Source organism: Natator depressus, chromosome 1 (assembly GCF_965152275.1).
Source record: "Natator depressus isolate rNatDep1 chromosome 1, rNatDep2.hap1, whole genome shotgun sequence".
Lineage (NCBI taxonomy): Eukaryota > Metazoa > Chordata > Testudines > Cheloniidae > Natator > Natator depressus.
In genome coordinates, this window is record NC_134234.1 from 59,570,378 (window position 1) to 59,592,309 (window position 21,932).

Sequence of the window (21,932 nt, forward strand, 5' to 3'; positions counted from 1 at the left end):
GAGGAAGTTGATTTCTCCTGAAAATAGAATACAGTATTTGGGCATGGTGTATATAATTTGAAGCTGCCTAGAACACAAGTGCAGCATCTTAATTCTGGTTTTGGTTGGTTGTCATCTCATTATCCCAAATACGTGTATCAGATTTGTTAACTATAAACTTTTAAATCCATCAGGATGGGGAGTTGAGCATTGAAACAGTTTTCTGTGTCAAATAGAATTTAGAATTTAACTTCTGTTTCAATGGTATAATTAAATGAACTTAGATATTTTAAATCTTATAGTTAATTGTTGTGAAATGTCAAGGGATTTTCTTACACCTGAACTCTTACGGCGGGTGAAAATGTTTTCAATAGGAAGTAGGGCAACCAGAGGATCTCAAGTTGACAGTCATAGCAGTAGTGGCAACTACCATGACAGCTGGGAATCACGGAGTAGCTATCCTGACCGAGACCGCTATGACAATCGAGAGCAAGCAAGGGATTCATCCTTTGAAAGAAGACATGGAGAAAGGGACAGACGTGACAACAGAGAGAGAGGTATGCAAACATGCATGCACTAATTCAGAAACATACAGCTGACCTGATATTGGAGTTTGGCATCAGTCTTGTGCTGAGGCTAATGACAATTGACATATCTAGTACAAATGGTCATTAACACAGCTATATAATATATGCTCTTTTTCTCCCAGGACTGGCTTATGGCATTCCCCCACTGCTGTTTTTATTCATTCATTATGTTTTAAGCAAGCAGCTTGGGGTGACTTCACTGTAAAATGAATAAGTTGAAAAGAACTGCACATTTTTCATTGTTTATTTTCTGGAGGATGTTACCTATTTATATACATGAGCATGTGCCTACTGTCGCATTTCAATACAATGTTACTTGTTGATATAGACTCATACAGAATATTTTTTGTCTTAGTATTTAAATATGCTGTTGTGAAAGTTTAGCTAACCTTGACTGGCTATTAAAGTAAGGCACAGTATAATACTGTGATTAATAGAGTATGACATTTTATTGACTTGGGAATTTAATATTGATTAATGCTTTGCTGTGGTCAGTGTCATATGGCTAATAAATCTTGATACAGATGCTGGTGAGGATGGGGAGAGTCCAGTTTTTTATAAGGGTCTGCCATTTTGGACTTAGCATGAGATACTTCATTTTCATAGCAGAAAGAGTGCTGAAATTGTCCCTAGGGAGTTCTGTTCTAACATTCAGTCTGAAGAGTCATCCTAGAGTTGGCTTCTGAAAAAGTTGGCTTGCTGACTTCCTCAGCAGAACAAGAGAGCTTAATTAAGGCAAACTCAGGGTTTAGGGACAGTGAGGAGAATAAATGTAAACTTACAATGAATTTTTGATCTTTAGGGAGCTTTTGATTGTGTTGGATGTGGCCATTGAATCCCAGATGCTGCCTGTGTTCATTCCTTGGCACTACTCTGCCAAGTTTTCTTCTCTCCACAGAACAGCACAATATGTCATGTCTTCTGTTCCTGTGAAAAGCTCTGGAAGTTTTTCTAACTGCTGCTCTGCTTTAGTTTTTCTTCTACCTTCAATGAAGGATTTTGTTGAACCTAATCCGCAGCTTCCTTCTTGTCCTTAGCCTACAGACTGCAGTCTGAAAGTGTCCCGGACATTGGCAGTTTCTAATAACTTTTTATCTCTATCTCCTTTGCAGTAACCAGCTGATTAAATTATAGTGCAGTTTGAACTTTCATGTCTTATTGAGTCCTAAGTAAAAATCTTAAACTTAGAAGTAAATATAAAGATACCAGTAAAACAAAGGAAATTTATGGGAGGCAAGCCATTTGTTTTAGAGTGAAGTGAATTTCATTAGGGCAATAAATGTTTGTAAGGAGCTCTAATAGAATTAGTCAGGCTTAAGTATCTTTCCTTAGCTCCTATGGTTTTACTTTGCTCTGTTTCTAAAAAAAAAAAACTGGAGTTTTTCTAACATTAAAATCTTCTCCAAGAGTTAATTTTAAGTACCGATTTACATGATGTTTGAGAAATACTAAGACAGTGCTTTAAAAAGGGAACACATACGAGAAAATTTTACTTCTTCCCAAATACACTAGGAGTCATTTTTAATATGGTTTAAAATACAGATTTTCTGGATTAAGTATCGTATCTTCAGCTAAAACAGAAATACTTTTAAAGTTAAATCTGATGTTTCCAAACACAAGTGTAGTGTTTCAAAGGAGAAAGATGTGAACGTATAGTGCAGTAATTATTAATCCATCCATACCCATGTGCATTTAGCAAATATATACTTCCAGATGTCTGTCGTGTTTCACATTTAAGCATTGTTTGCAGATACTTAATACCACTCCTCATGGCGATACAATGTGGAAAAATAATAGTTTAAACATGAAGACCTTGAATTACAGTGTAGTACTATTGCAATAAGTGGTATTGAAATGATGTGGGCATACCAGCATAAAGAATGTAAATCCTGTATCTGGACCCAAGTTGCCTGAACTAACGATTCATATCCAAAAAATGATTGTTTCGGCCATAGCAGGAAATGTCATTCCTATTTACTTTTAATTTTACGTGGAATCAAGGGAGCATTAAGTCATTATTAATTCACTCGCAGGTGAAAATTGATTAAACTGATGGGAACGTATGTTTTATTGACTCAGTTCTGTTCAAACTCCACATGTATGCCCCTGAAGGATATTCTCTCAATAATGTATGGAGATATGCATTATGTCAGCTTTGCAATAATGGACAAAAAATCAAATCTGCATTTTCCTTTATTCATACAAATGTTTCCTCCACCCCTTTATGTAAAGTCTTTAGCATACGCCATGGAGGATTTTTCCATTATTCTTTACTAAAATGGAATTAAGATAACAGTATAGTTATTGATGCAAATTAGTTGCAATTTATATCCACTTAAGTGAGATTTAGATGTCTGCAACTATGTATATTTTTTGTTGCTAAGGTCCTAGGCATCAGAATTTGTCTTCCTTTCTAGTCTTTCCTCCTCCCCTGCTGCTGCTAATATTCAAGTTAAATAGGGCTTTCCCTGTGATTCTAGACTAGTTATTTCCTATTTACACATGTATTCTTCCCCCATCCATCACCACCAGTTCCTGTGGGCTATGCCTATAACAGCTTTGCATGTGAAGCCGCAAGGAATGTTCGAATGATTTCAGTTCTGATGTTTCCAATATTTCCCCTTTGCCTCCTTCTCTTGGTCTGAGTCACCTGAATGATCAGATGATGAGCCACTGGGCCAGTCTGTTTCATATTTTTCTAAGTATTGAAAGTGCTGGCTAGAGGGACCTTAGAACTGAGAATGGATTGAAGTAAAGTAAAATCCTGCATTCTTTAATACAATGATAAACTTCATTTTAAAATGAGTGTCCGTTTTAAGCATCTGTTTAATTGAAATCATATAGAAAATATCTGATCATGCTCTTGGCAATAGTAGTAGTCAAATGGCAAGCAGATAAAGTTTTGAAATTACTGGGAATAGACTTATACAAAATAAAACCTTTATAGTCATGGTTTGTAGTGACCTTAAGCTTAAGTAGAAAAGACTTAAATTTCTTCATTTTAAAAATATTTCAAGATAGTGCCCTTCCCCTCATGTTATTCAGAACCTTTTCCAGCATTCTGTAAGAAGCTTCTGGTTTATGTTTAATGCAGATATATAGATAGTATCCTTCTACTTCAATAAGAATACAGAAGCTTCTATTCTAATTTTAAATGATTAGTGTACTGTGAGAGGCGTATCCGTTTAATTAGTCACTGGCAATGAAACTTGACTTTCTTTACAGATCAAAGACCAAGCTCACCAGTACGGCACCAAGGAAGGAGCGATGATCTTGAGCGTGATGAAAGGAGAGAAGAACGAAGGGTAGACCGGGTTGATGATAGGAGAGATGAAAGGGCCAGGGAGAGGGAACGAGAGAGGGAGAGAGAACGAGAGAGGGAAAGAGAGAGAGACCGGGAGAGGGAGAGAGAAAAGGAAAGAGAACTAGAACGAGATCGTGCCCGAGAACGAGAGAGAGAGAGAGAGCGGGACAAAGACAGAGAACGTGAACGGGACAGAGACCGAGACCATGACAGAGAGCGGGAGAGAGAGAGAGAAAGGGAGAGAGAGAAAGAAAGAGAGCGAGAGAGGGAGGAACGGGAAAGGGAGAGAGAACGAGAGCGGGAGAGAGAACGAGAGCGGGAGAGAGAACGGGGTCGCGACAGGGATAAGGAACGAGAACGTCCGAGAGACTGGGAGGATAAAGAAAAAGGAAGGGATGACCGCAGAGATAAGAGAGAGGATGTCCGAGAAGAAAGGAATACAAGAGATGTCCATGAGGAGAGGAAATCTAAGTAAGTGATTCTGCATGTGGTTTATTTTTTCACCAAAAATGTAAAATACCATGCGATCCTTTAATGTTTCATGGTGTAACTGTTTCTGTTTTCACTGCTGTAAACCAAATATTTGCTACGGCATAAGTAGCGTGCCTGCTAGTAGTAGCTTGTAAAGGTTACGTGTTGATGCCAGAGCCCCTCGCAGATCTCTGAGAGTTCGCTTTGTCTCATTCAGATGTTACTGTAGCAGATCCTAGGTTGTGGTTGTGTTGAGATTCTTGCTTAAAGGTGAGATGAAACCTCTGTTATGTGAGAATAAGATAGCGTATCCTCCCTAAACTTACAGCATTTACTCTTTAAATACAGAATTAATTTTCTTTAAAAATCTAATTAGTTTAAATAATTAAAAAGTTTAGAAGGATAATATAGATTTTGCACTTTTTTCTTGATCTTTCTGGCAAATAAATTCTTGATTCTCCATTGGAGTGATCTCTGTGTATTTCCACTTGTAGGATGCACGTCTGAGTTTTGTGAACTGTCTTTAAAGCAGTGCTCAATGGGGCTACAAGACTAACCCCAATCCATTCTTTATGTAGCCAGCTATGGATGTTGGGATCTTTTCACTGCACTCAAAGCAATTTCTTGGGTTTTATTCAAAGCTCCTTTAATTTCTCATATATTGTTGGTTAGATAGTTTGTAAAGGACATAGCTTGCACTGTTTCACTTTTAGGACCAGTTCCTCAGCTGTCCCAGCATTGAGGAACTTGAGAGTTTCATGCTCTGGATCAAGCTGCAAATCATCTCCATTCCACTGGCACAATTAAATAGTTTAATGAAAGGGTTACGTTTATTTGTGCTTTCTTCGGCTATGTCTGTACTACAAAGGTAAGTCGACCTATGTTAGGTCGACTTAGAGCCACCGCATTAATTACTGCAGTGGCTGATGGCCACACAACCCTCTTTCTGTCAGTGGTGCGTGTCATCACCAGGAGCGCTTCCACTGACTGAAGAGGGGCAATGTGGGGGAGTGAAAGCGAGGGTTCTCAGCTCCATGCAGCTCCACGCTGCCACCTCGGGCTTCTCACCTCAGCACTCCCAGCCAGGAGCAGGGGGCAGCCGCCTCGGGCTTCTCACTTCTGGTGGGGAGATCCACACCCGTAGTCGGGTCAGCTGCCATGCTCCCAGCGAGCAGCCAATGTAAAGAATGCAGGGTCTTCTACACAGACGCTGCATTGCCCTAACTACGCTGACATAAGCCCTACGCCTCTTGTTGAGGTGGTTTTATTGTGTCTCAATACCAGGGGAGTTACATCGGCAGGAGAAGCATTTCAGTGTGCACCTCCACTGTTTTGTCTACAAAAGTTAAGGCCTCAGTTGCTAGTGCAAAACTGTGGAACTCCCACAGGAACAAAGAATTGCCTCAGACCTTTCCACTTTCCTTTCCAAGTAGAAGGCATGCTTACAAATAAATGCAAATAAACTAGGGCCCAGTTTAACTGTTAGTCTAAGTTAGAGCAGTCTCCAGGCAGCTTATACTATGTGAAGTTGCAATAGCCCTCAAGGGCCCATTCTGCATCCAGATGTACAGCTGTATTCAGGCAACCAACCCCTCCTTGACTCTAAATTACCAGTGATTCCAGCACTCCAGTAGAATCCTGAGCTTCCTGGTCTTTGCAGCCTGAACACCACTTGAGTCATGCAAAGGAGTGGGAACAGGGGCCAGACTCTGGTCCTTTGTTTTTATTTTGGGCCTTCGTCAGATGTATCTCCAAAGACTTGGACAGGAACGCCAGATTGATTTAAGTGGTATTCATCATGCTGCTCCTTCTTCCTGGAAGTAGATACACACGTCTGTATGTATGTACTTCCTGGGAAAAGCTTTTTTCTCTGGATCATTCTTGGTGTGGAGGGCCGTCACACTTGAAACCCAGACCAATAGGCAGTGTGGGTTCTATGCCTTTCTTACCAAGGTGATCTTATAAATATGGTCCAGGTCACAAGCAAGAACCTGTTGGTGTATTGGTGCAGAAGACACCTTTGGCACCGAATAGATTTGTTCCTGTGGAACAATGTGTGACTACTCCCAGAGTGCCAGGATCTTCCTCAGTGCTAAGAAAGTTAGTTCCACACCCAAAGGCCATTGAGTGTGGGCTCCTTGTTGGCACCATCTCTTCTTCAGCCTCAAGCAGGAACTCCTTTTAAGGTCACTTCTGTGTCATTTTTGGTTGTCTTACCAAGGGCAAGAAAAAGGTCCTAAAGGGTTTTTGGTACTGGAATTCTGAGCATCAACCTAGAAGAAAGAGGATGAAACATCACTAAGGCTGTGTCTACAGTGCGTACTTTACAGCAGCACTGCTGTGCTACTACAGCCGTGCCATTGTAAGGTACGCAATGTAGCTGCTTTTTTTCAACAGGAGAGTGCTCTCCCGGTGACAAAATAAAAGCACCCTCAACACGGTGAAGTAGGTTTGTTAGTGGGCAAGTGTCTCCTGCCGACGTGGTGCTGTCTGTACCGGTGCTTTTAGTTGGTAAAACTTTTGTCGGTCAGGGTGTGGTTTTTTTCACACCTCTGATCAACAAAAGTTTTACCGGCGAAAGTGCAGTGTAGACGTAGCCTAGGAATTTAAGGCTGGTGTTGCTGAACTGCCCACCATGGTGCTGCAGGTTATGACTGCCCCTCTGGCATCGCCTGTGTTGCTGATTCATAGGATCCTAGGTATCTGTATGGGCTAGTGTGGGACCTTTGTCACAAAAAATATTGATATTAAGATCATCTCAGAAACAATACTTAACAAGGTTGGAAGTTCCCTTTGTCTAAAAGACAGTGATCATCTTAAATAATGTTTTGTTTAAAAGTTGGGAAGTCTCATCAAGGAAAGTATTTTAAGTATTTGGAGTGCAAACAAAACTGATCTTACTTGAAACTGTATTGCTAATGAAGCTAGAAAATTGTGGGACATCTTTTAGTATCTTGTATTTTGAGAGAGGTGCATAGAGTACAGGTGGTGGTTCTGATATTTACAGAGGTGATAAAGAAATACAGTTGTTGTTTTTTTAAAAGGAATCTGCATGGAATTTGCATTTATTTTTCCAATATAGGAAGCGTCACAGAAATGAAAGTAGCCCTAGTCCTCGTCCATCACCCAAGCGCCGTCGTGAGCATTCTCCTGACAGCGATACCTACAACAGTGGAGATGATAAAAGTAAGTAGAAGTGGGTTGTCTCTGCCACAGTATATAGGCTAACCTGTAACTATGAAGAAGTTCCTTGCAATCTTAAATAGAAAATGAGGGATTAAGCTTTTCAAAGTGTCGTCTCCCTGTTTTTTCATTGTAAGGCTGTTTTTCTTGTTGAGTGGTGGGGCTACATATTTGACATATTGTTTATTCTATATGCTAATTTTGTTACAATATATTGGTATTGTCCTGGGGCAGTAGCCCCAACATTTGTCTTTAAGATGCATATCTATTAAAAGTGGAAAAAATCCACTGATACTCCAGATGTTTAAAAGCTTGAAGAATGTAGCTGGAAATAATGGATTGCTTTGATTGACGCTTCCTTTGGTATGTACAGGATGCACAAAATGTGTATTTTCCCCTTCCTGAACAATAAAAATATATATCTTTTCCACTTGTAGATGAGAAGCACAGGCTGTTAAGTCAGGTTGTGCGACCACAAGAATCCCGATCTCTCAGCCCCACGCACCTTACAGAAGACAGGCAGAGTCGAAAGCCAGAGAGAAAGGAAAGTTCAAGACGTTACGAAGAACCAGAGTTCAAAGAGAGGGTGTCTTCAGGAGATAAGCAGAGAGAACAAGCAGAAGTCACTGAAAGCTCACGGACCAGGGTTCAAGAGAGCTTAGGACATCACCCTTCTGAAGAACGAGATGCATCTGATAGAATACATGAGGAGAATAAGAAAAAATCTAAAGTGCAGAAAAAGACCACAAAGAAGAAAAAAGATGACGACATCGGGGTGGAACGGTACACTGAGTCAACTGTAGAGGAGGGCCAGGTCTTTTCACCCAAGAAAGTTCCAAAAAAGAAGAATGTTGAGAAGAAGCGTAAGAGGTCAAAGGGTGATTCTGAGGTTTCTGATGAAGAAATTGTCCCGCACCATAAAAAGAAAAAAGGCCCAAGAACTCCCCCTGTAACAACAAAAGAGGAGTTGGCTGAAGCAGTAGCTGAGAAAGCTGTGGCAGTAGAAGCTGCTCCAAAAAGAGAAGACACAACATTTAGTGACTGGTCAGATGAAGATGTTCCAGAACGTGGTGAAATCATTGTTCCAGAAAGAAGCACTGAAGAATCCCACAGGAAGAGCCACAGACTGAGGGGAGACAAGGTAGAAACCCCACATGTTACTATAGAAGATGCACCTCATCGCAAACCTGTGGATCAGAAGCGCAGCAGCAGTCTTGGTAGCAATCGAAGTCATACATCAAGCAGACTTCGATCACCCTCCAATGAATCTGCTCATCGCAGTGGAGATGACCAGACAGGTCGGAAAAGGGTCCTGCACAGCAGCTCCAGGGACAGAGAGAAAAAAAGCTTAGAAATCACTGGGGAACGGAAGTCCAGAATTGATCAGTTGAAACGAGGGGAACCCAGCCGCAGCACGTCTTCAGGTAATAAGATACTGTCCTAACGAGACTGATTTATATCATACTGTGTGAAAGTGAATAGAATCCACTTCCAAATCTTTCTAGCATGGCCTTAAACTCTTGGTTCATTGGATATGAAAGGAAAAGCCTCTTTTCCCTCCATAACAAAATTAGAGGGAATTGAATATTCCTTCAGATTATGATTTAAAACTCTTGGCATCAATGGGGATGAATTATCCCTTTGCTGAGCCTGGAATATTCAACAAGAAATAGCAATTTATGCTGTAAGGGTTAAAACATATCTGTAGAACTAATTAAACTTTTAAATTAGAAAAGCTCTTATGCTAACACAGAGCATAGTAGTAATTTTATTATATAAAATGTACTTTAAAAATTATAAACAAATAGAAATTAAATTTTAATACTGAAATTATGAAATTATATGCATGAAGTTAAATTTTACATGTTTCAGGGAGCTATGTTCAACATGGTTCCTGAGAGAAATTTGTGATGAAGTCATTAGGTTGCGGCCCTTAATAGTAAGTTTAATACAAATGAAAATCGTCTTTGCCCTGAACCAAAATAATCAGTTGGAACTGAATTGCTTAGCTTTATGCCCGTGGAGAGTGAGAAAAACGGGCAAGAAATTATTTAAGATGTTAGATCCCTTCATTGGAGAGTTACTGGTCTCATGAAACAAACTGGCTGCTTGAGAGCTCCAGCTTTCTTCTTGCTTCCTGTACTACATCATACGTAACTTAGCAGTACTGAAAATGCTTTTCACCCACTTGGCAGAAGGGGAACAATTAGATGTTTGCCTGATAGAGTCATCAGCGGATGTTCTTCCATATGAAAAGAGAGCAGGGAAGAAGTAAGAGCAGCCTGGATGTTGTCAGGACAAAATTGGCATGCATCTGTGTCCCAAACTCTGATTTATTTTTTAACCTTTTCAGATGGCAGATAATTTTTGTTGACACATAGCAATCTGAGATTGCTGCTGTGGGGTTGAAAGACTTGACCTGACCCCTGACCAGATAGCATTGTTTTTCAAGTCTCTCCCTCCCCCTGCCCCGTTTGTTTCAGGTAGGCTGTTATATTGAAAAAATGTTCTTGCTCCAGAGGGATGATCTTCAAACTTAATTGCTAAACCATGAACAGAGGATTCAACCCTCTAGGACGTTAAAATATGTCCCCATATTATGTATCCTTATTTTATTTACAGATTCCATTTTAAGGTAAAATCTCCATCAACACCTTCTGTGGTGATATTTCTGTTGTCCAACTTATTCCCTACAGTCTTCTGATGAAAAAATGTGGCTGTGACTTCCATTTGTCTCCTCAGGGGTCTGGACAAGCCTCCAGAGTCTTCTCCTGCACTTTCTAGTCCAGTTCTGTTCAAATTAGGATAATAATCATACCAAGCTTCTCCTAAAACGTCTTGATTTAGCATCAAGAAAATACATGGACTTTGTGCGACACTTTTTAAACCTGATGGGTTCAAATATGTAAAGGTTTGCCATAAACAAAAGGAAGTATTTTTTCACACAACGCACGGTCAACCTGTGGAACTCCTTGCCAGAGGATGTTGTGAAGGCAAAGACTATAACACTGTTCAAAAAAACTAGATAAATTCATGGAGGATAGGGCCATCAATGGCTGTTAGCCAGGATGAGCAGGGATGGTGTTCCTAGCCTCTGTTTGCCAGAAGCTGGGAATGGGCGACAGGGGATGGATCACTTGATGATTACCAGTTCTGTTCATTCCCTCTGGGACACCTGGTATTGGCCACTGTCAGAAGACAGGATACTGGGCTAGATGGACCTTTGGTCTGACCCAGTATGGCCATTCTTATGTTCTTATAATAAGATACTGTCAAGAACACAAATATACCCATATGAAAACATTTCAAAATAAACAGCATTTACACATGCTAATTAAAGTTATGGATCTTTAAATACAATAGCAAGCTTTATGTAGGTGATGGTTTCCTTTAAGTGATACTGGACACAGTGGAATATTTGTTTTAAACTTTCAATTGTTTTGCAGAGAAATGGGCAGCGGTTACTTGGTCCTCTGTCTCTATCCTGTACTCTTGTTGCTGGGCAGTGGTTATGTGTGATGGCCTGACAATACTGTCGGCCTTTCTACTGGGTCTTTAACTTCAGTGGGGGAAGAAAGCTATACTGGTAGCTGTTAGTTAATAAACATGTCAATCTTCGTAACTTGCGCATGCCTAGGACCTTTCATTTAAAGATTGTTGAGGGCAGGTAAGGAAAGTATAGAAAATATTTTCACCCGCTGTGGAAATATGGCCATGTCTGTTTGAACAAAGCTGTTTTAACATTTCATGCAGTGCTACAAAGTACTTCTTGTAAGTGAAGAATAGTCTCTGAATGGAATTGCAAGGGGAAATTAGGCAGAAACCATTGCTTGATTTGAAATGGTTGATGATTACAAGTGATCAGATAATTGGTTTTCCTCTTTTATGGGTTAGAATGCACCCTCCACCAACACACTATTTCCTAAAACCATGCTGGAGAATTGGTTCAGTACTGACTCAAGGGGGAAATGCAAAATTCTTGCCACAGTTTGGTATATCCTGGAGGGCCCCAGTCAAATGTCAGTCCACATCTTGATTTAAATTGACATACGATGGCATTACAGAACAAGTTTATTTGCCAACCATGGCTTTACTGGATTTCAGAATGGCAAATTTTCAAAATGTTGACACTTGTTTTCCCTCCTTGTGTTTCACATACAAAATACAGATATGCCTACAGTTTGATTTTAAGAAGCAGTTTTTAGCTTTTGAAAAATGTTTCCGGGGGGGAGGGGTTAATTAAGAGAGAAGTCATGCCCTTGAATAAGGTCAAATACATAGAGGTGATTTTTGTGAAGAAATCTTCATTGTGTTGTTCTTGCCCTCAAAGGTCTGTTTTGACATCAGAGTTTGTAAAAATGTTGTGTTTGATATTTTTGTCTGTTTTGATACAGATAAATGTGTACTGCATTTATTTGCTACAGTCCTGTCTCTTTAATATTTTATTCAGATCGTCAAGATTCAAGAAGCCACAGTTCGAGAAGAAGTTCTCCTGAATCAGATCGTCAGGTCCATTCCAGATCTGGGTCCTTTGATAGCCGGGAGAGGCTTCAAGAACGAGATAGACATGATCACGATCGTGAACGAGACAGAGAAAGGAGGGATGTAAGGCAGAGAGAATGGGACCGGGATGTAGATAAAGACTGGCCACGGAATCGTGACCGAATCAGAGAGCGAGAGAGGGAAAAAAGAAGAGACTTGGACAGGGAAAGAGAGAGACAACTTCCTGATACTACTGAAAGAGACAGAGACAGGGATAGAACTCTTGACATTTCTTCTCAAACAGAGACAAAGCGCAATGAACCAAAACTGGACAGGGATCATGAAAAGGAATCTGATGGGGTTTGCCGGGACACTACAGCTTTAGAGAAGGAAAGGACAGAAAAGGACTTGGGAACTTCACAAGGATTTGAAGATGGAAATGAAGCTGAGAAAGTGGAGAGCTTAGAAGGTGAGATGTTCTGGAACAGAAACTAGTGTGTCAATTATTTTACTCCTTCCCCTTTTAACATAACATTGAACTACAGTATATCAGAATAATTTTCCACTGAAAGGTCACTCTCTGATATGCAGATTGGCTCCAGCTTTTCCACTGTACAAGCAGATACCCTGAGACATAATCCCTATGAGTAGCTTTTTTAGCATGTGTTTCATTAATTGTGTACTTCCAAAGCAGTCTTGAGACAAATAAACATAAGTGAGACCAGGTATAATTTGCTTAGGCACCATATTTCTGAATAGTCAGGTGGTTTAAAGAACAAAAATTCCCTTTTCTTCATCACCCCCTTACACTATTAGCCTTTTTGTCAGTGTGGGAGTGGCAGCTAAGGAGGATATTGGTAAGAAGAGTTAAAACGGAAAACTGTAGAGAAATAGAAAGCAGTTTAGGAGAAGAAAATTGATGACAATCTTATTTTCCTACATTTTATGTTGCATCATTAAAGGGTAGTACTTGTGATGTCTCAATCTTGCTATTTTTTCCCACAGAGCCAGTTGCCGGAGAACTGATGATGGTACAATTTTAAGATGTGTATAGTTCTTAGCATATAGATCGATAGGTCTTGTCCAGGAATAACTTCAGAAAAGTAATTTTATTCAACACAAATAAAATTTGCGAGTTTTTCTGGCTCTGAAAAAATATGTGCTTTGGTTTAAGAAACAAGGTAACATAGACATGGGCAAACACTTCAGGCGAAAACTACGTTTAAAACCCACTGAGGAAGAGCTGAACTAAGTCGCTTGAGTCTGGCACTTATCTAAGAGAGATTGAATTGTCTGGTCCATTATGAAGCAGGGAAAAATTCCATAACCTATTTGGAAAATCTAAAAGAACAAGCACAAATTTGTGACTGAATAAGAAACTGTATTCTCAGTGCATGTCTCTGACATTCAATAAATTCTTCCTGCTACGTTTATATTGTCCATACCTTCTCCCAAAGGATCACATACTTTCCTTCCCTAATTATTTTGTCACTCAGTTTTTCCAGGTTGTATTGTATTCTTTTTAGCAGTCTGAAATCTGTTTGTTTATATTTACCTTTTTAATTACAGCATAGTTTTTGTTGTGTGTGTCAAGGAAAAGAGATAAATTAATTCACTTCCAGTAATTCAAAGCAAAATATTTCTTAAAATGGGAGCTAAAACCAAAGGGTGATGCACATTCTTTCTCCTATTCTTTCTACTGATTATTACCTAAGAACTTTGGTGGTTAGGTTTGCATTATGGCTCATTCACATTTTGTGTGCCACATATGTTGTTTCATAAGGAGGTCATTCGATTTTTGAAAATCAGAAAATATCTGCTCTACTCAAGCATGTAGTTGAGAAAAAATGTGAACGGCTGTGTTCAGTAGTACAGTATTCAGAGGGTCTATTAGAAAATAGAGGATGTATCATGAAAATCTGGAGTTTGTTACCTAAGTTTTGACACTGAAAATTATGATGAGATCCAGAGTGAAATTTAGTGTAGATTCTAAAATTTCCCTTTCGAGAGAAAAGAGACTGTATCTTAATACAACTTTCAACTCTGTTGTTGGTGCAGCACCAGCTGTCTTGTTCTGTTTAGGCTACAATCATTGTGTATAGGCCTAACATAAAATGTGTGAGGATTTAATTACTTAGTTATGATTTTGTGTTGAACGTTTAATGTGTTTGCGTCAAGTGAAGACTTTAATGATGCCAGAGATGCAAAGCAGTGACAGGTGTTCTGAGTAGTTAATTTACACTCTTACTATTGTCTTTCCCGGAGTTTTCTGCATTGATTTATAATTTTTTAATGTATCAAGGGCAAGCAAACTATACCCTTGGATGTAGCTTCCACACACAGAGAGTTTCGCTTCTGGGCGAGGAAGAGAGGTGGCAGTATTTCTGCTACACTCTGCAAGGAGAGGGTATCTGTACATTCCAGCTCTTTCTTGATCAGAGTCCTGCTGGCAGAGGCCGCTCACTCAGTGGATTGAATCAGTACATCTCCTAGGTGCCCAGATCCAGAAAGTCTACTCCTGCTTGTAGATGCTGTCTTTGAGGTGACTTACGGAGTAGATGACCACCAGTTGGCTGTACACATCCTTATCTGGATTGTGGGTACCCATCTGGAGTGTGGGTTGCATGTGGGCTGTGCTGGTGAATTACTGCTTTGGGGGGCTTTCAATCCCAGAGGAGGGGCACAGTCCCAGCCATTTCTCCATGGGCTGCAAGATGACATAAGTTATTGTAATTATGACATCAGTGTGGTGTTTCCTAATTCAAAGGATAGAATTTAGGGGTGATGTGTAGGGTAGTATAATTTGTTTGCAAATTATCAAACAAGCAAAACAGAGACTAAGAGAACCTGGTGTAACTGTCTTCAAGCTCCTTTCTACACTTCCCAGAAAGGGGCTTGAAAGTGTAAGATACGCACACCTACCTTCATGAAACTTGCACCACTTTCTGTATTCCTTTTAACCCTATTGACCCTGAGTATGCATGCTGCCTAACATTGCACAAGTAGAAATTCAATTCAAGGGTTTATTATCTGTCAGGTGTAAAAAATTATTTGACCACCCGCAGAACTGAACAGCTTCTATCAGTGTTGAATGTGCTTCCACAAGAAAGCTATCAGGTTTATTTGCTCAAGCCTATACATGCAGTAGCCTAGTTATCAGGATGCTGAAATGTTAAAAAATGACTGTTTTTTAAGCTTGCAGTGCATGTCTGTTTCTGTAGGAGGAGAAGATGAGTCCAAGATAGATGATGTGCAATCACTGGGATCTGCTGCTGGAGAATATGAGCCAATCAGTGATGATGAACTAGATGAAATTCTGGCAGATGATGCTGAAAAGAGGGAGGATCAACAGGAGGATGAGAAGATGCCAGGTAAAATATATAGTAAATCCCTTTTTACTAGCAGTTGAATGCAAAAGTTGGACCAGCTGACTCAATGATAAGTATCTTTGTATCCCATTCATTATTATTACTAGGGAACTGGTGTGTTTGAAAGGGACATGAAATTTCAGAGATACTGTAATGGTTCCAAGATTCATATTTTTCAATGTATCTTAATGAATTGAATGCCTATCAACCTACCCAATGTAGGAAAGGCATTTCATACTAAGTCCTGTGGGATATGTTCATGCTGGCTACAACATACCTGCTATGTTAGACCAAAACACCACTCCAGTTCTGTCCAGTAAATCACGTCTCCTTAAAGAGCAGATATATTTTATTGCCTGCACCAATGCTGCAGCAGAGAATAGCAGCCAAAGGTCTAATCCATACACCAATCAGTTAAATATTTTAAATCAGGTCCATTGTAGTGTGTTCTTAGTTTTATTATGATTTCTATGCCTACTGAAGTGACTATTTCCAGACCCGCAGATTCAGCAGAGCCTAAGCAGTCGCTTCATCAGGAGGTTTCAAGAATATTAAAAACAGAAATTGGTTTTTCTTTTTAAATACAAACAGGAGACCTAGATTTTGGAGGAATCCCTTAATCCAGTTTACCACCACCATCATGAGTTTGACACCACAATCTTAATTCTGAAATATGAAAGAATTCACCTTTTGAGAGGGCTTCTGAACAATATTCAGCTGATTTATACTACCTTCAAGCCGCCAGATGAAGCTAGCCATTCATAATAAGGGATGACGATGTGATAGCTCATTCTCCATTGTATCTTTTTGCAGATCCTGTTGATGTCATAGATGTGGATTGGTCCAGTCTTATGCCAAAGCAGCCAAAAGAGCCACGGGAGCCTGGGGCGGCACTCTTAAAATTCACACCATGTGCTGTTATGTTGAGAGTTGGCATTTCCAAACGACTGGCAGGCCCTGAACTCTTCACCAAAATTAAAGAAACCTGCCAGAGAGTTTTAGAAAAACCTAAAGGTAATTCTGTTTCCCTCTGGGATAAAATGCCATTTCAGGATTAGTAAAGTAACAAAGCCCTAGATGGGATGATTTAATTGGGGTTGGTCCTGCTTTGAGCAGGGGTTTGGACTAGATGACCTCCTGAGGTCTCTTCCAACCCTAATCTTCTATGAGTCTATAAAGTGTCTTTGAAAAGAATGAACTAGTAAGCATTTTAGTTTCAAGACGCACATAGATATTATGTTGATACTTGCCGGTATAGGTGTATATTTGTATTATTGTAGTGGCTCCATTGATTTAGGTTGATTTGTGTTTACTTTTTCACCTATTCATATCCATGGATCTCTTGCTTCCATCAGTGAATTGAAGTACAAAAGGAAGAAAACCACTTTTGGGATTCTCGTTTGCTTATCCATTTTCTAGCAAGTGCTGGAATTTAATTCTCTAGTCTTTAGTTGTTTCCTCCCCATCTACTATTTACAACTGTTTCTTCTTAGGACCCAGGTGCTCAGCTGTGAAACATGCTCTTTGAGCAACAGCATCTGGTACCTTGGCAGACTCCACAGGCTGGTTACAGGCTGGCTTTGAAGTTGCCTGTTGGTCTGTCATTTACTTGAGTTCCTGATTAACCATCTGGATTGTCTTGGCAACTTCATTGTTATTTTCTTTGACCCATCCTTGATTCTGAGTACCTTTTTATTTCTACCTTGTCTGAAAAATGTCCTGCTCAGCTTGGTCAAAAGATCACTCTGTAAGTGGATTAAAAAAATGTATCCTCATGCCCTGTATGCATTCTGCCTAGATCTCTGCATTAGCCTTCGAACCTTTATCCGTTAGACTTGTCCCAGGTCTCTTGCTTTTTACAGTGCCATATGTGAGGCTTCATGTAAAATGCTCATGCTCATGCCAAGCACCAAATAAAACAGTTTTGATATCTAGATGTCACTGAATTGTACCTAAGGCCATGCTTTTTTTCTGTAGCATGTCACATTATACTTTGTAACTTACGTTTTTTGATCACACTGTTATGCTTTAATATGTTATCCTTTTGTTTTTACATTAATCAGAGGTGAGTTTGGATATGTTCTCTCCTTTTTATTCTTCGATGGATGGCAATGTTATCTGGGTTAGAGGTTGTGACCTGGAAAAGAGTAGAAGGAAGCTCAGGTCCAAATCCACACTTCTCTGTGATTCCCCCAACAAAAAGCAGTGGCAATGGGGCTGGCCTCCTCTGCTGCAGCTGCCCACTGACACTTCTGGCAGAGATATTCTACAGAACATAGAGGAAGAATTAATGCTTCCATTCCAAATAGCATTAACAGGATAGTTTTTTGGGGATGGGAGAGACTCCTAGGAAGAGTGTGGTGGTTAGAATATCTATTTCCTAACTTGTTCTCCATGTTTCCTGGGCACCCTTTTGCAGAAGGAGATGTGGCAACTGCACTAGGGAAAGGGGAAATAATTTTATTAAGGTGATGTTGAAGTAAAAAGAAAACGGTACAGAGTTTAAGCATAGAAGTTTCTGGTTATCAGGGAATAAGGTACAGATTATCAAGGGGTGTGAAATTTGATTTAGGAATGGGTGGCGTAAGGAATACATAATCTGCAATCTCCCCAATTGGGGGTAAAAGTTTAACGGGTCAAAGTACAGACATTGAGATATGAGGATATGTTGTTCATATAATGGCTATGTTCAGGTGTGGAGTATAATGAGTGGACACGATGATGAGGATGGATTTAGCATTAACAGGATAGTATTTTGGGGGTGGGAGAGACTCCTAGGAAGAGTGTGCTGGTTAGAATATCTATTTCCTGACTTGTTCTTTATGGTTCCTGGGCACCCTTTTGCAGAGGGAGATGTGGCAACTGCACTAGGGAAAGGGGAAATATTCTGCATCTCACATCTGTTTAGCTACATCTGGTCCATTTTGATGGTGATGTCATACACAAAAGGGGAACATAGGACTTTCATTAATGCCAACTTTGAACCCCCTTGTCTTCACACCCACTCATCTGATCATCGAGGAAGCCCATTCTTCCGTTCTAGAGCTGTGCCCAAATTTTTAACCCTCAGTTATGACTGCCATCATAATCCTTTCTCTACAGTGCTGAAGGTGAAAAGCACACTCATTTTAGACTCTTCTATTTAATGCTGCTCCACCAATCAGTGGAAAGGGTGAAGTGAGGAACTGTTGTTTGTATTCTTCTCAGAGGCCAAGAGTCACCTTGTCTCCTATTTCCTCCAACACTGAATTCAACTTTAGGCAAGAATTTTAGAAATAATACGTCACCAGGGAGTCTATAAATCACATGTGAGAATTTTTAACTTCACCAAATTCACTCTTCTGTGGGACAAAAATATTTCACAGTCGGCAAAGTTATTCTTATATATGCTGATCATCTCTTTGTAGATGCAGAAAATTTGTTTGAACATGAACTTGGGGCCCTGAACATGGCTGCATTACTGCGAAAAGAAGAGAGAGCAGGTCTTCTTAGTAACCTTGGTCCTTGCTGTAAAGCCCTGTGCTTTAGAAGGGATTCTGCAATTCGCAAGCAGCTAGTGAAAAATGAAAAGGCAAGTGCATGGATTACATAAAGCATACAAAATATAAGAACATGAATTGTCTTTGCCTTCAAAATATTTCTACAATGATACAACTTTTTCTTCTGATATCGTTTACATGTCATTGCTGATCTATTTCTGTTCTCACCCCCTTCCATGAACAAATAATGAGACTTGGGAGAATTTGATTATTTTTTCATAATTTCAGTGGATAATATCAATGTTTGTATTTAAGCATTTTTTCAATTTATATTGATTTAAATTTTCACAGTTGTGCAAAATTAAGGGAGTGGTCAGGTCAGATTGTATTTGGCAGCAGATGGTGACGTTCACAAAGTTGAAGTTTTATAACCGTTAAAACACAGGTTGTCAACCTCACATGTCAAAACATACAAAACGAATATTCTTAAATCAAAGTGAGTTCTCAGGCAGCTTTTTTTTCTTACTTTTCCTATTTGTACATTTTGATTATTGATGGAAATATTTTTTTGTCTGTGTGTGTGTGTGTGTGTGTGGTAAAATCAATGTTTACTGACTAAAATGTAATGGAGGACGGGCTTCCATTGGTATTAAGTGGTCATGGGGTTTTTATTTTACTTTAGCCTAAGAGATTAATTTGAGATGTGTGACTAGGGGTGAGTGCTCCCTCATATGCTAGATTTGAATTAAATTCCGGGAACACTCTTTTGTAAAGGTAAATTATATAAATTAAAATAATTTAAAGATGTGGTTGCAGGGATGGTTTTTGGATAATCCCTTGATGTCTTTGGATTCTATGAGCTTTTGTACAAATAGTGTTTTTTAAAAGTATAGTTTTCTAGTTTAGGAATATTACTGAATATTTGTTCCTGTAAAATATTTTCTGTAAGGATTTGTCAGTTGTCACATGCTGAATTAGGCATCCTGACTTTGCATGTCAATAGAAAAGGCAAAATTACTATTAGAATTAATGCCACGAGGAACCATTTCCAAGAATATATGGTTATTTATTTAATTATTGAGGATATTTGAGTCTAACATCTCAGCTCACTTGTCAAAAAGGCACTAATTTTTCTTTCTTCAATCCAAACAGGGCACAACAAAACAAACTTACACGAATTCCCCAGTAGTAGACAGTGACTTGTTAAGGTTGAGTCTACGATTATTTAAACGCAAGACTGTGTGCCAAGGTCCTGGGCAGGAAAAAACAGAAGATACTAAACTTCCACAGCCAAATATCCAGCAGGAAGTATGTGCGTCTTAAGCCAATATCTACTTTGGAACTCTTAGTTTATCTCCCATCAGTAATGTTGATATTTATAGCTTTTGAACTTTTTGATTTGGTTGGAAAGCAGCTGTAAGACATGGGAGAAAAGACTGTTTTTACAGGTAATTCTATTATGTGTTTAGAGGGAATAACTAATAGTAAAAATACAAAGATCTTTGTTTTCAGGTCATTTCAACTTTTATAACATTGAATCTTACACTGTAACACATACCTGTTTTATGCATCAAGTGTAATAATTTCAAGGTGTCCATTTTTAGAAGTCTGTTGCATCACCTGATATTAAAGGAGGAAGAAAACTGTCTGTGTATCTTTTTTTCTCCATTCTGAAATAATTTTTTGTGGGACCAGTAATTTATATATTATTTCAGATACTTAAAAACAGTGTGACCATCAACATCAAATCAAATTCAGCTTTTTTTAGGTAGCTCTGCATAAAGGCAACCATTTTGTACCACAGTGCTTTCCTAGTATGCAGGCATCCAGCTCTGTTATGCACACAAAATGCTAATAGTGTAGCTTTTAGAGAATCGTGTTATTTTTTTTAAAGAAAATATGCAGCTTTGTTGTATGCACACATATAGGTATATTTATACCTGTATAGGGTATGCCTTTGCATAAGTTTTACAATTTTGGTTTTATGCTCATTAAACTAAAATGTGGCCCATATAAAACTTACGTTCTTTCTATCTCTCTCACGTTTAACATTTTTGGAACGGCTTATATTACTTTAATTCTGTTGGGGTCTTCCCTACGTGTTTTATAAGCTGTTAAGCTCTTTTTATGATTTAATGTGTATTTTAAACACACACCAGTAGTTTAAACTGAGCAAGAGTTAACGTACCTGTTCTGTCTAGGCGTTAAAAGTGCTCTAGCTTATTTTATAGCTACAAGGCAAGGCAACCTTTGAGCTGAATGTATTGAATCATAGCTTCCAATTATGTTAAAGCCTATTTTAATCTCCTTTTCCAAAACACGTTTCATTGCTAAAACAGTCTTGTTTAAGACTGCAGTACACAAAATAGATTCACTGTTTGGTCTGTAATTACAATGAACTTTCTTTATTCATCTTCTTTGTAAAACAGTCAGAGTCTATATACACATTGAATGTGTAGAAGAATATTTTTCACTTTGCCCTATAAACAATGCAAAATAGAGTAGGTTTGATGGGCTAGTGGTGGAGTGTTTCACTCAGTAGCTGTTTCCATTAAGGGCCAAATGCAGCACTGATATATACCCTCATCTAATGGTATTGCATGAAATCAGCACTGAATTCAACCCTAGTAATCAAGTATGCTCTTTTGCTTCCAGTGTGACAAGAAATGTGAGTGCTGTGAAGAGGCTTTGCTCTGCCTGTGAATGTAGAAGTGCATTACAGTGCTCTGCAGGAAACCTGGGTGCTTTGGTAGTAGCAGTGAGGGACTCTGAAAAAAGTTCTGTGCAACGCACCTGCACAGTCATTGCAACAGCAGGCCCCAAAAAGTGATGTGAATGTGTTTATAGGTGGGGAAGTCCTCTGGTTTCGGAGAACATAAGAATTGCCAGGAATCCTGTCTGAGAGAGGCCAATTCAGAATATAAGTTATAAAACCCTCATAGTGCATTTAGCTAATGTTACAAGAGTTTAGGGAAGGGGAGTTTCACTTCTGTCCACTGGCTGTAAAACTTTTAGTCTAACCCTACATCCTGAACCATTCCTAATGTTATCAGGGATTGCATCAAGAATAGCTTCTCAC

At 39.2% G+C, this 21,932-nt stretch overlaps 1 protein-coding gene across 2 annotated transcripts in view; it reads left to right on the forward strand.

The window, feature by feature from the left end:
• Positions 1-20,502, forward strand: part of ZC3H13 (zinc finger CCCH-type containing 13) — a 54,764-nt gene extending 34,262 nt beyond the window's left edge. For both annotated transcript variants that reach the window (XM_074960996.1, XM_074961005.1), the window contains exons 12-20: positions 354-536; positions 3,792-4,341; positions 7,424-7,527; positions 7,962-8,948; positions 11,975-12,475; positions 15,228-15,377; positions 16,188-16,388; positions 18,782-18,945; positions 20,006-20,502. In XM_074960996.1, the coding sequence (XP_074817097.1) occupies positions 354-536; positions 3,792-4,341; positions 7,424-7,527; positions 7,962-8,948; positions 11,975-12,475; positions 15,228-15,377; positions 16,188-16,388; positions 18,782-18,945; positions 20,006-20,176 (3,011 nt within the window). In that variant the 3' untranslated portion in view covers positions 20,177-20,502. The remainder of the gene's footprint in view (positions 1-353; positions 537-3,791; positions 4,342-7,423; positions 7,528-7,961; positions 8,949-11,974; positions 12,476-15,227; positions 15,378-16,187; positions 16,389-18,781; positions 18,946-20,005) is intronic.
• The last annotated feature ends 1,430 nt before the right edge of the window (positions 20,503-21,932 follow it).